The sequence below is a fragment of the Grampus griseus genome (genome assembly GCF_964374135.1).
Source record: "Grampus griseus genome assembly, chromosome: 16".
NCBI lineage: Eukaryota > Metazoa > Chordata > Mammalia > Artiodactyla > Delphinidae > Grampus > Grampus griseus.
This window is the reverse complement of record NC_139010.1, coordinates 41,221,592-41,236,088: the sequence shown is the minus strand read 5'-3', so window position 1 is coordinate 41,236,088 and position 14,497 is coordinate 41,221,592. Positions and strand designations below refer to the sequence as shown.

General features: G+C 38.2%; 1 protein-coding gene across 2 annotated transcripts in view; it reads right to left on the bottom strand.

The window, feature by feature from the left end:
- Nucleotides 1–14,497, bottom strand: part of MARCHF8 (membrane associated ring-CH-type finger 8) — a 118,555-nt gene that overhangs the window by 57,480 nt on the left and 46,578 nt on the right. For both annotated transcript variants that reach the window (XM_082673016.1, XM_082673017.1), the window contains exon 2: nt 4,458–4,637. In XM_082673016.1, the coding sequence (XP_082529142.1) occupies nt 4,458–4,559 (102 nt within the window). In that variant the 5' untranslated portion in view covers nt 4,560–4,637. The remainder of the gene's footprint in view (nt 1–4,457; nt 4,638–14,497) is intronic.

The window sequence follows — 14,497 nt, the reverse complement described above, 5'->3', positions numbered from 1 at the left end:
ACTTCAAAATGAAAAAGTTTTCATCTTTAAAAGACACCAGCAGAAGCATGAAAAGACAATCCAAACCTTTGGAGTAAACACTTGTAAAGCATATATCTGATAAAGGACTTGTGTCTAGACTATACAGGGAATGCTCAAAACTCAACAATAATAAAACAAATTGGTGGTTTTTTTAAATGGACAAAAGATTTGAACAGACAGTCCAACACAGAAAAAAGACATATAGACAATAAATAAGCACATGAAAAGATGCTCAATGTCATTACTCATGAGGGAAATGCAAATTAAAACCACAATGAGATACTAGAATAACCTATTAGATGGCTAAAATTAAAAAGACTGCCCATACCAAGGGTTGGTGGAGATCTAGAAGAATTGGAACCCTCATACTCCTGGTAGGAATGTAAAACAGAATCACTTTGGAAAACAGTTTGGCAGTTTCTATCTTAAAAAGCTGAACATATGGTCCCACTCCTAGGTATTTACCCAAGGGAAAGGAAATATATGTCCATACAAGGGCTTGTTGTTGTGTGAACACAGCAACCTTGTCTGTAACAGCCAAAAACTGTAAACAATCCAAATGTCCATCAACACGAGAATGGATAAACAAATTGAGTAGGTCCATACAATGGGTACTACTCAGCAAGAAAAGGAACAAACTATTGATACACACAATGTGGATGAATTGCAAAAGAACTAAGCTATGAAAAAAGCGAGACAAAAAAGAGTACATAATATATGTACATCCATCTTTATAAAACTCTAGAAAATGCAAACCAATCTATAGTGAAAGAAAACAGAGCAATGATTCCCTGAGGAAAGGGTTGGAAAGGGGTGGGAGGGAGGGATTACAAGGAACATGAGGAAACTTTTGGGAGTGATGGATATGTTCACAATCTTGATTGTGGAGATAGTTTCATGTGTATATATATATTTCACAACTTATCAAAGTGTATACTTTACATATGTATTGTTTACTGTATGTCAATTATTCCATAATAAACCTATTTAAAAACAAACTAAAACATAATAAAAACATCTCAAAAAATGTAAAGAGATGTATCAAACCACAAAACAGAATAAATCCAGATAAGAAATTAATCAAAATGCAATCAGATAGCAACAGATCAATTAAGAACCTTCTTGGACAGAGAAAGAAGCAAAAATCAGCAGTGCTGAGTCAGCAAAATAGGGCAATTTGGAAAAGGTCAATTCCAAAGGACCACAGTACAGAACTAAGAGGAATGAATCTGAGAATACACAATAGCCAAGAGAATATGGAAATTTAACCTGTAGCAGCAATCCTTGAGAGAATCAGAATTTAGAGTTCATGATTAAAGGTAGAAGAAAAGGTTTCAGAATTGAAAGAAGATTTAAAGGCTCAAAAATCCCCCACAAGAACCAAAGAAAGCCATCAAGAACAGCAAGACTTAACCAAATAACTCCTCACACTATAAGAAGAAAGTATTCTGCAAAAAGCTATAAAAAATATGTTTCTTTTGAAAGAATGCAAACAACCACAACATCAGGTTTCTAAATGCAGACCAGAGTGTAACGGCAATGGAGCAATACTTATAAAACGCTAAAAAAAAAAAATATTCAAGAAACATTTACCCAGTTCATAAGCAACAGCAGAAGAAATCCTTTTATGGATTGCAAAACATTCCTCTCACCTCCACAGCAGTCCCCATATCATTAAAACTGAACTCATTCATTTATTCATCAAGTGTACTGACTACTGTGTAAAAGTCATTAACTCTTAGACTTGTAGATACGGGCTTGGGCAATGGGTGCTACAGAGAGAATCTCACATCTGATAAACAGGTAAAACTGTGTCCACGTTAACAGTTACATTATTTGATTCTGTGTAAACTGCGATGTTCCTCTCTTCTCACAAGATTCAGAAGGAATAAAATTGTTATTGATGTAATGGACTGTCTCAGGTTGCCAGCTTTCAGGTTCTGAGAACAGTGGATGATGGGATGGAAGGAAGGGGTGCCTTTGCATAGCTTCTCTTTCCCTCCTCTCCTCCTCTCCCAAGCACAAGAGGATCAGAAATTGTACCAAAGGATTTTGTTTTGAACTCACTGCACCTGGGAAACTGGATAAAGGAAAAAAGCCTTCACTGGACAAAAATTTACTTTCCAAACCCATCCTGATACCACATTTCAGACTCTAGAAACCTACAAAATCATTTTTCAGAGGCTGTGCCAGCTGCTGCCAAAGCTCTTCTGGGGGCTCTTCAAGCTCCTGTCTCAGTGGCTCTTCCACTACCTGCCACCTCACCTTGGCACAATGATTCCCAGAACTGTCACACTTGCCATCGTGTATTCAAACTATTCCCCCTATGAAGGTGGGGCAGGATGGTTCTTCTTCCCAATACCAATCAAAATCCCAATTCCATGAAACAGCTGGTTAATGCTACTTATTTAAACCTTAAAAATGGCATCAAATAGATCATATCATTCAATAAGTATTTACTGAATACCCACCTACAACAAATCTGTAACAGAGTTTTAGAACAAAAGAGATCTCTCTTCCTTGCTAAAATGTTGGACATCTTCCTGTATCTATTCCAAACAAATATGTATAGCTTCCTCATATATATACCAAGAAATTCCCACCGTCTGATAACCAAACTCGACACTACAATGAATAAGGAACTCACAGCCTCAACTTAATACAGGCAAGCACCCTAGACCAAGGAAATGTTCTACTTGTGGTATTTAAAAATCCATTTGGGCTAAGAAGGATTATAAGAAAAGACTATTAATTTAACTGAAACTTAAATGAAGACTAACAAATGAAAATTGATAGAACATGGGAAAGATATTTAGGGATATTTTCCCGTCCCCAGCATGTTGAAAAAAACTAAAATACTGAAAATATGACATTCTGAAACCATCTACCCCACCACTACTCCTAGTGAGACAATGCTGGCCACACTTCTAAGAGCTCAGAAAATGGAAAGGGTGCAGACTGACAATACAAGCAATGAAAAAAAACTCCACAAACTAAGAATACAGTTTAAGAATACAGAGACCTTTTCAATTTACCTGGCACCTTTTCATTTTCTATAGTCCATGTACTTTAAGAAATACGATAGATTCTTTCTTTATTCTATACGTAATAATGGAAAGAATGGTGTCCCATCACCTATAATGAGTCAACTTCACACAAGACATCAATTCTTGATTTAACAAGGATTCTTTAGAGTCGTGGGCAAAGATTAACTATAAAATAGGAATGCTCTAAGAACTAAGGAGCAAATGTTTGTAAAGCACACTGTAAAGGCAAGAAGACAGGGGTCATCTCTGATTCCTCCCTGTCCCTCCCCACATTCAATCATCAAGCCCACTGGATTAATAATGTAAATCTCTATCCCCACTAAGCCTATCCTAGACAAAGTCACCATCAACTTTTCCCTAGGCCAAATATCAGCAAACTACAGCCTACAGGTGAAATCTGACTTGTCTCCTGTTTTTGTAAATAAAGTTTTACTGGAACACAGTCATGTCCATTCATTTATATATTGTCTTTGGCCATTTTCATGCTACAATGGCAGAGTTGAAGAGATGTGACTGTCTGACCCACAATGTCTAAAATATTCATTATCTGGCCTTTCACAGAAAAAGTTTGTCAAACCTGGCCTAAGTAGGCTATTAAATAATTCTCTGACTGGTCTCCCTGCCACCCATTCAATTCATCCTCCAAATTGCAGGCTGGATGAAAGATTTAAAAACATAAATCTGATCATTCATTCTTTTGCAAAAGTAATCGAAACTCCTTAAGGTAACTCCTATAACTTTTCCAACCTCCTATCTTTCCACTACCCATTCAATCTTTATATTCCAGTTATTCTATTTTAGTATCTTCAAATCCACCTTGCTCTAACCTCTGGCCTTTCAGCATGTCCCAGGAACACTCTTTCTCCTAGCTAATTCCAGGTTCGGGGTCTCCATGTAAATGTCATTTTTTCAAGGAAGCCATTCCTGGTGCCTTGGGCTGGGATTAGGTGGTCCTGAACTTCCTCCACCACTGACCTTATTAGATTCTAATGCATATTTAATTGTCAGGCCCAATCAAAAGCCATATGAGAGCAGAGGTAGACTCTGATGTTAACTATGACAACCTTGCAGCAGGCATATGTTTTTGCTCAAATAAATTCATCCTTTGCATCATATTCTGAGAATCCAAAGAACTTTTTCTCAGTGATTTAGCAGAAATATTTAACCAATGAAGATAAATAAGTCATGATATAATCATGGCAGAATAAGTTGATTGCAAAATCTGAAAACCTAGAAACCTACAAAAAGACAACTTCTGAGCAAAACTGTTCACACCATGTGCTTTTTAAATTTATTATTAGAGAAAACTTGATCGTCAGAGCTTATTCTAGACTGTATTTAATGAAAAGAACAAAAATAATGAAACTAAGAAAGGTATTTCCCCAATACCTGCTCTTCCCTCTCCTTTTCTTTGGTTTTACTTCTGTAGACTCTAGCAGAGGTGGCATCCTGGGATGGAATGGCAGAGATCTGATGCAGTGGCATGCTCATCCCAGCCTCCTGTGTGGTCTTCCTCTTTACGGAAGAAAGTCTCCAGTGGTAGAGTCATTTTGGGCCATGGACTTCAAGCTGAGAGAGAGAAAGGAAGACAAGACGTAACTGAGCTAAAACACTTTAAAAATTTCCAACAGTGAGATTAGCATTTTATATTTATATTCATATTTAATTAAATAAGTTACAATGTCTAACATAAATACTTCATCTTCAGAAATGATAGAAGATGAATGCCTATGGTGGGAACTGTAACATTTTTCTCATGTAATAAGATGGGAGCACCTGAAAGAGGCTGGTGTAACAGGTACATGTATAATCAGATATTAATTTTCCAATGGCTACTTAGGTTTTAAACATAGCAGTGTCATCCTTTATTTTACAAATATTTTTGAAGTTACACATTTTTTTTTGAACAAGCATTCATCCTGATATAAGTAGTGATCCTTCCTTAAGATCACTGCCCTTGAGTCCACATAATGGTAATATTAAAAGTTAAAGAAGTCTGAAGTAAGTTTAAGATATCTATGATCCATGCTTAACCTTCTAAAAGTCTAGACTCTCTAGACAAGTTTATTGGCAAACTTTTCCCGTAAAGAGCCAGAATATTTTATACATTGTGGGCCATATTTGTTACAACTACTCAATTTTGCCAATGTAACAAGAAAGTAGGCACAATGAGTTTGTAAACGAATAAGAATGGTTATGTTCCAATAAAACTTCACTTACAAAAACAGGTGGCAGACTAGATTTGGCCCACGGGCCTGGAGTTTCCTAACCCTGCTCTAAGAATATTCCAAGGAAGATGAGGGTCATCACAGACATTCCTGGGGCCATAAAAGGCTGCCCTTAGGTAAAATAATACTGTCCGAATAAGCTATATTCATGATTCCAGGCAGCCCTTGCTTTTTTTCTGGTTTTCTCCTACATTCCTCTAAAGTACCTAGTAATTGAATTGTGTGTTCTCTATCTCTCTGCCCCCACTGAAATCTATCAAACTCTGTATACAAAACCAATTAAATTATAAATTACCCAAACTATCCATACTGTTTAACAAGGTAACAGTTCATGCTGTTTGAATTTTAACACAGGATGGAAGCCTTAATCCAAAAGAATGAAGCTCTAATTTGGGGATTTTCATTTATTAAGCATGTATTGGAGGTGGGGCAGTAGACAAGGAGGGTGAACAACAGGGCCTCACAACCCTAAGTACACATCTGTCGAGCAGCCATTTGTTCCACCTCTCCTCTAACTGTGCTCTGGACCAAAGATAGGTGTTTGTGTGGCTGATCCCACCTCTGACAGTGTTACTAACCAAACTGAAGAGCAACAGGACTCATAAAACCAATTTCTTCCACAGGACTCTGATCAACAAGCAACAGGGAGGAACAAGAAACCGGAAAGGATCAACACACAGGAGAAAATAAGCTAAAAGAATATCCTGTTTTTAAAAAGTCTAGTTTTATAATAGTTGGGTGATCATTCATAAGTAATAAAACAGGAAAACAAGAGTAGGTAATATTAGTATCTAGACATTATATCCAATAATAAATAAAATATTAATGTATAGATATTATATATCACCTATTCTATTTCAAGCCTTTGATGAGGCTGACACAAGATGGAACACTGTACCCAAACAAATGGTCTGAATATATGTGTTTAAATAAGACAAGAGGCACTCACTTAGTGCTGCATTGTCTTACACTCTCTGGAAGATCACAAGCCAGTAGTGAGCCGTTTTTCATCACTAATGCATTAAGTCCTCTGTCAGAGATGACAAACTCCATGGGGCCTCTTAGAATACTTAGTCAAACTAACCATGCCTAGAGCCCCACCACATAGCATGCCAATAGCTGCCTTTGGTGCTTCTGGTACAATCATCATTACATCATTGGTACTTGACCATGACAAGCCTGGAAAAGACTATTTATGCCATAGAAACACAAATGTGAGAGGGTTTTAAATTTTATCGCAAAGTTTTGAAGGACCTCCCTCATTACAGCTATGTAAGCTACTCTTCTGATATGCACCCCTATCTCCAGGTACTAGACCTGAAAGTGCCTGAAGCAATCCCTCTCCTATGTCAGACATATTTAGGATAAAAATGATAATTTAAAAAACCAAACTACAAAACAAACCATACCACTTTGTATGTGAAGGTTCATATGAAAATCATAAAGCAGGTATTACTCATGCTAGTTTCTTCACATTATTTCCAAGTATCATTTTCTATCAATTCAAGTCATGTTTAATTAAGAGCAATAGTTAAACCTCTGCACTATGCCTGACAATCCAGTCAGGAGGACTTCAATTCCACTAATGCTACTTTGCAAAATACAACACACTTAATATGAACATCCATATCTAGAAGAACTGGACTGACAAAACTGGTTGTTTAAGAGTATGGAAATGAATATAACATGTTCATGGATCAGAAGCCTTACTACTGTTAAGATGGCAATTCTCCCCAAATTGATCTACAGATAAAGGAATCCCTATCAAAAACCTTCTGACTTCTTTGCAGAAATTGGAGAAGCTGATCCTAAAATTCATATGGACCCAGAACACCCAAAACAATCTTGAAAATGAACAAAGTTGGAGAACTCACACTTCCTGATTTAAAAACTTACTACAAAGGAATGGTAAGAAAACTGGGTTTAAGATGGTGGCATAGGAAGATCCTGAACTCACCTCCTCCCACAGACACAACAAATATACAGCTACACAGGGAACAAATCCTTCTGAAAAGAACCTGAGAACTGCCAAAACACCTGCTCCACCACAAAGGATACAAGGGCCTCGTCGAGACAGGTAGGAAAGGCATGCTCTCACCAAAAACCCCACTCCCAATATGGTGACCCACAATTGAAAGAAATCTTAATAAAATCAATCAACAAATCAAGCAATAGACAAACAAATAAACGGAGCTTCTCCCCGAGGAGTAAGGGGTTTATACCCACACCAGGCACCACAACCTTTGGGTCTTGCAACAGAGAGAAGAGCCCCCAAAACGTCTGGCTTTGAAAACCAACAGCGCTTATGTTCAGGAGTAACTCAGGATGGCAGGGAATGAAGACTCTGCTCTTAAATAGCATGTGTAAAGAACCATTTGCCCCAGGACCCCGCACAAAGAGCAGCAGTTTGTAAAGAGCTTAGACCATCTGTGAGGGAAATTCACTTAGTAATCTTACAGCAACTGCCAAAGGGGCAGAAGTCTGCTGGGGCTCTCCAGGGATGGAATGCTGACAGATGGCATCTTTACAGGCTCCCTCTACCTTGCTGGCACTGGCAGACACCATTTTTGCCCTCTCATTCTAACCTGCTAAAAGCAGTGTGTGAACAGCCCTGCTCGAGCCACAGCACCAAGAGATGCAGCTCTTGAGCAGCCACACACCTCCATTCCACTCGCACAACCCCACCAAAGCCAACAGGCATTCACAGCCCGCACAGGGGACATCCACTGAGCGCCAGGCCCAGGCTGACAGGAGGACTGTGTTTCTGGACCCCACAGACTGAAACAAGTGGAAAGAGAGTTCAAGAGACAACGAAGAACCAGGGCAAGGTTAAACAATAAGGTTCATTTCCCACATAGGGCCATCCCTCCAAGACAGGGTAAGAGAGCTGCTTCACATGATACACAGAAACACAGAGAGTCAAGCAAAATGAGGAAATGGAGGAACACATTCTAAATGAAGGAACGAGATAAAACCCCAGAAAAAAAACTTTAATGCAATGGAGATAAGTAATTTACTTGATAAAGAGTTCAAAGTAATGGTCATAAAATGCTCACTGAACTTGGGAGAACAAGGGAGGAAGACAGTGAGAAATTCCACAAAGAGATAGAAAATATAAGAAAGTTCCAAACAGGACTCACAGAGCTGAAGAATACAACAACTGAACTGAAAAACACACTAGTGGGAATCAACAACAGCAGGCTAAGTGATACAGAAGAACAGATGAGTGACCTGGAGGACACGGTAGTGGAAATCTCCAAACAGAACTGCAAAAAGAAAAAAAGAATTTTTTAAAATGAGGATAGTTTAAGGGACCTGTAGGACAACAGCAAATGCTCTAACATCCACATTATATGGGTCCCAGAAGAAAAGGGACAGAAAACATATTTGAGGAAATAATGACTAAAAACTTCCCTAACCTGGGGAAGGAAACAGACATTCAGGTCCACAAAGCAAAGAGTGTCCCAAACAAGATGAACCCAAGAGATCCACACCAAGACAGATTATAATTAAAATGTCGAAAGTTAAAGAGAGAATCTTAAAAGCAGCAAGAGAAAAATAACTAGTTATGTACAAGGGAACCCTCATAGGACTATCAGCTGATTTTTCAGCAGAAACTTTGCTGAAAAGAAATGAAATACGGGTACATGCTACAACATAGATAAAACCTGAAAACAGAAAATGAAAGAAGGACCACATATTGTATGATTTTGTGTGAAATGTCCAGAGTAGATAAATCTATAGAGACAAAAAGTTGATTAGTGATTGCCAAGGGCTGGGGTGGGGATTGGGGGGAGGGGGGCAGTGATAGCTAAAAGGGTTTCTTTTTAGGGCAATGAATATATTCTAAAATTTATAATGGTGATGGCTACATAACTCTTAAGTATACTAAAAGCCATAGAATTGTACCCTTTAATGAGTGGATTGTAATGGATGTGAATTATATCTCAATAAAGCTGTTTTTAAAATATAAAAATAATTAATATGGATTAAGATAGGTAAATTTTTATTTTTCCTTTGTGCTATCCCTAATGTAATTTACCTGATGACATGGAGATTGGCCACTGTTAGCCTATCATTCTTCCAGTTTTGAGAAAGGTAACATGAAGTACATAAAATTGGCAATCAGAAACCTAAGTTCAAGTCATGACTCTATTAAATACTAACTATGTGATGTTGGGCAAACTGATGAATTTCAAAGGCTCTGTTTCTTCATCTGTGAAACAGAAAGGTAATAATCTCTACTCAGTTCACAGGGTTATTGTGAAGCCAAATAAGATTATGTCCATGTACACAAATATCAGGGTTCTTAGCATCAGCACATTTTCCAGCCTGCTTTTTCAAGCATCTGCAATGATGCCTCTCACTGCTTCACAAAGGCCAGTTTGTTGGCTTTGTCTTTCCAGTACTATTTTCTGTCCTTCTCTACCTCAGTCTGACACAAGATATATACAACTGGGACCTCAAATCCTTTCTGACATTTACTTAGGACCTCTAGCAGCATGACTCTGCTAGAGGGGATACAAGGCTGACAATGCTATCCCTCTAAGGGGAGAGGTAGGAAAGCCCTATCCAGAAGACCATCCCAGTAGCTTAACAATCAAGCTGTTCTATGTGCTTTCCAGATGGTCAAGATAAGCAAAGGATTCTGCCCATTCCAACAATGCTTGGGACAAATACAGACGACAAAGAGGCAGCCAGTAGAAGACACAAGATGCCAGTGGCAGCCCCCCCTGAGAGACGGCCACCCTGGGTCTGCATGCCTCCCTGCATCCTTGCACACAGGGTACCAGGCTCCAGCAGAGCCCTCCTCCTCCCCATTGTGAGCTGTTGAATTGCAGTATCCTGACTGGCACTCTAAATAAACAACTTTAAGTTAAGCTTGTTTTTATCAGAAGAACATTCCACATAGGAAATGAGAAGCCTACGAACAGCAGCTAGCAGACACAAAAAGAAAAAAAGCAGTACAAGTGAGGAGACCAGCTGTAATACACAGCACTGAATGCCCAAGGCCAGACCTAGAACAGTGAACTTGGAGGGAGAAGAGAGACCACTTGAAAAGGAGGACTGACATAATCTGGTGAGGGATCTAAACCGTCCTCTGGTTTCTAGCATTCACAAGACCAGAATGCAGAGAGGACTGCGAGATGCAGGAGGGGTTGGCCATGGGCACACTGAGCTTGATATGCCGGTGGGAAACCCAACATATGTACACAGTGCACACTGGGAGTCACCAGCATACTGTGACACCTGAATACACAGGAATAGAATCTGGTTTCCAAGAAAAACCTGCAGAATCAAGCATTTATGTCATTAGGTGCTATAATCAAATGATAAAACCTAACACCAATACAGGATTTTAAAACCTTTTAGGAAAAAGCAAAGGAAAATCCCTAACTATCATATTAAAAAAAAAAACCTATCTCAACCAAAACTTAACATTATACTCACAGAGCAAAACTCTTAGAGGCATTCTATTTAAATCAGAAAGCAAAATAAGCATATTACCACTGCCATTATTTAATACATAGTTAGATACTAGGAGAGAGATTCATAAAAAATGTTAACAGCAGGTTAATGATGTGGCAATACAAATGACTTTTCATTTCTCTATTTCCTAAACTTTTAGTAACACCACTTTTATAGTTTAAATATATATTTTTAAAGAGTTAAAGTTAAAAGCTCAAGTCATTCCACATAGGTTGGTTAACAGTCAGAAAGTTATCAATGAATACATGTACAACCATAAAAGGGCTCATTTTCTGTGAGGAATACATTTCTGAAGACCTCACAGAAATCAAGCTTAATTTTCCTACAGGAATAAAGTAGGAGGATGCATTCTCAGGACGCTGATGTTTTCAACCACTATAGTGTTTGTTTTATGCTCCTTTTAAATTTTTTTCAGGAATTCCTCTAATATTTTTGCAGAGTGCTTTTCCTTAAAAAACAGCATACTGTATCATGGGAATAGTTTGCCTTTCTTCATGGTGTTTTATTACATCTGACTTTCATTCCAAAGTGACTGATTTTGGAGACTTCATTATTTCATATTTTATGCATAGTAAGCCTTATTAATTATTTCCATGTCACACTACTTCCAGTTTGCATACTTCCCACAAAATGCAACTGCAATGGGATGGCCTTTACACATCCATAGAAATGGAGGATAAGAACATGCAGTGCTAGGAATATAGCGTTATAACATGGCAGATAAGGGGAGGTTAGTACTTGACCACGGTCAATAAATCTGAGCATCTGCCCAGCGTTAAGAAGACTATCTGTTGTTTACACTGCTTTTTTCCAGTGTATGTCTGTCCCTGTTGCTATGGCAAAAACATATCTGTATCAAGAACCATCATCCTTCACAAAACTCAGAAAAGAATAATAAACATGGGCTATTAGCAAATGGTTTTTTTCTTCTAATGATGGTTATAAAAGAAACCTCTTGTTCCAAAAGTGAAAAAGCCTTCTTTCCAGCAGAGGAGAATAGACTGTTCTCTCTTAACAACAGATTTCCTGTGTGAAGGAAGCCCCTGTGGATCTGACCATGAGATCAGGCACTTTTGCTGTTTACATGATATTTATTATAAAAGTCCCTCAATTTCCTATCACCAATCATATAAACTTGTCCACTGCCCCCAACCCTTTCATGTATTAAATAAATTGTATTATGCAGTTCAAAGGAAGAGGCGGCCTCAGCCCTGGGAATGTACCTGGGCTCTTTGCCATCCTCCTCACCTGACAATTCAGGGGCCTCACTCTATCAGCCACCCTCCTACCCCATATTTTCATCCCATCCTTTCTAAAGGCTCCTCCACATCAACAAAGGAATAGAAACAGTTTTCCAAGAAAATGCATAGCATAAGTAGTCTATGTCACTAGTTGCTATAAAAAATTATAAAAGTTCACACTGATACAGAATTTCAACGTCCATTATGGTTCTCCCATATTTAAAAACAAAAGTAAATTTTGATTTGCATTTCTCTAATGATTAGTGATGTTGAACATCCTTTCATGTGTTTGTTGGCAATCTGTATATCTTCTCTGGAGAAATGTCTATTTAGGTCTTCTGCCCATTTTTGGATTGGGTTGTTTGTTTTTTTGATATTGAGCTGCATGAGCTGCTTGTACATTTTGGCGATTAATCCTTTGTCAGTTGCTTTGTTTGCAAATATTTTCTCCCATTCTGAGGGTTGTCTTTTCATCTTGTTTATGGTTTCCTCTGCTATGCAAAAGCTTTTAAGTTTCATTAGGTCCCATTTGCTTATTTTTGTTTTTATTTCCATTTCTCTAGGAGGTGAGTCAAAAAGGATCTTGCTGTGATTTATGTCATACAGTGTCCTGCCTATGTTTTCCTCTAAGAGTTTTATAGTGTCTGGCCTTACATTTAGGTCTTTAATCCATTTTGAGTTTATTTTTGTGTATGGTGTTAGGGAGTGTTCTAATTTCATTCTTTTACATGTAGCTGTCCAGTTTTCCCAGCACCACTTATTGAAGAGGCTGTTTTTACTGTATATTCTTGCCTCCTTTATCAAAGATAAGGTGATCATATGTGCTTGGGTTTATCTCTGGGCCTTCTATCCTGTTCCATTGATCTATATTTCTGTTTTTGTGCCAGTACCATACTGTCGTGATTACAACCCTCAGAATGGGAGAAAATATTTGCAAATGAGGCAACTGACAAAGGATTAATCTCCAAAATATACAAGCATCTCATGCAGCTCAATATCAAAAAAACAAACAACCCAATCCAAAAATGGGCAGAAGACCTGAATAGACATTTCTCCAATGGAGATATACAGATTGCCAACAAACACATGAAAGGATGCTCAACATCACTAATCATTAGAGAAATGCAAACAAAACGACAATGAGGTATCACCTCTCACCAGTCAGAATGGCCACCATCAAAAAATCTACAAACAATAAATGCTGGAGAAGGTGTGGAGAAAAGGGAACCCTCTTGCACTGCTGGTGAGAATGTAAATTGATACAGCCACTATGGAGAACAGTATGGAGGTTCCTTAAAAAATAAAAATAGAACTACCATAAGACCCAGCAATACCACCACTGGGCATATACCCTGAGAAAACCATAATTCAAAAAGAATCATGTACCACAGTGTTCATTGCAGCACTATTTACAATAGCCAGGACATGGAACCAACCTAAATGCCCAACGACAGATGAATGGATAAAGAAGAGGTGGCACATGTATACAATGGAATATTACTCAGCCATAAAAAGAAACGAAACTGAGTTATTTGTAGTGAGGTGGATGGACCTAGAGTCTGTCGTACAGAGTGAAGTAAGTCAGAAAGAAAAAAACAAATACCATATGCTAACACATAGCTATGGAATCTAGAAACAAAAAATGGCTCTGAAGAACCTAGGGGCAGGACAGGAATAAAGACGCAGACATAGGGAATGGACTTGAGGACACGGGTAGGGGGATGGGTAAGCTGGGACGAAGCGAGAGAGTAGCACTGACATATATACACTACTAACTGTAAAATAGATAGCTAGTGGGAAGCAGCCACATAGCACAGGGAGATCAGCTGGGTGCTTTTTGACCACCTAGAGGGGTGGGATAGGGAGGGTGGGTGCGAGACGCAAGAGGGAGGAGATATGCGGATACACGTACACATATAGCTGATTCATTTTGTCATACAGCAGCAACTAACACAACAATGTAAAGCAATTATACTCCAATAAAGATGTTAAAAAAAAGTAAAAATTTTTTCAATGCTCCTATTCTCTTTCCCTCTATAACCAAACTTTCTAAATTATATCTACAATGCTCTTCACTTTCTTGCTTCCACAACTCAGTTCAATGCAATCCAACCTCTGCTCCCCCATTCCACAAACTGTTCTTGGCCTTTCTCATTTACTGATCAAACTTAGGAGAAGAGCTCCAAATGAAAAAAGTATAGTAACACATACATACATACATAAACACATACATACATACATAAACACATACATACAAAAAGAAAAAAACGTAGGGGAGATAAAGATAACTTTCTAAAGTTTAAAAAAATCCTTTTAAACAAGTCAATCAACATCCTCTTAGATGTACAGCCAGAAAATTAATTTCCCATGCACCCTTCTAAAGGAAATTCTTGGAAGATGTACTCTATCAAAATAAAGGACTAAATCAAGGAAGAGAAAAACACAGAATACACAAAACCATCATTATAAC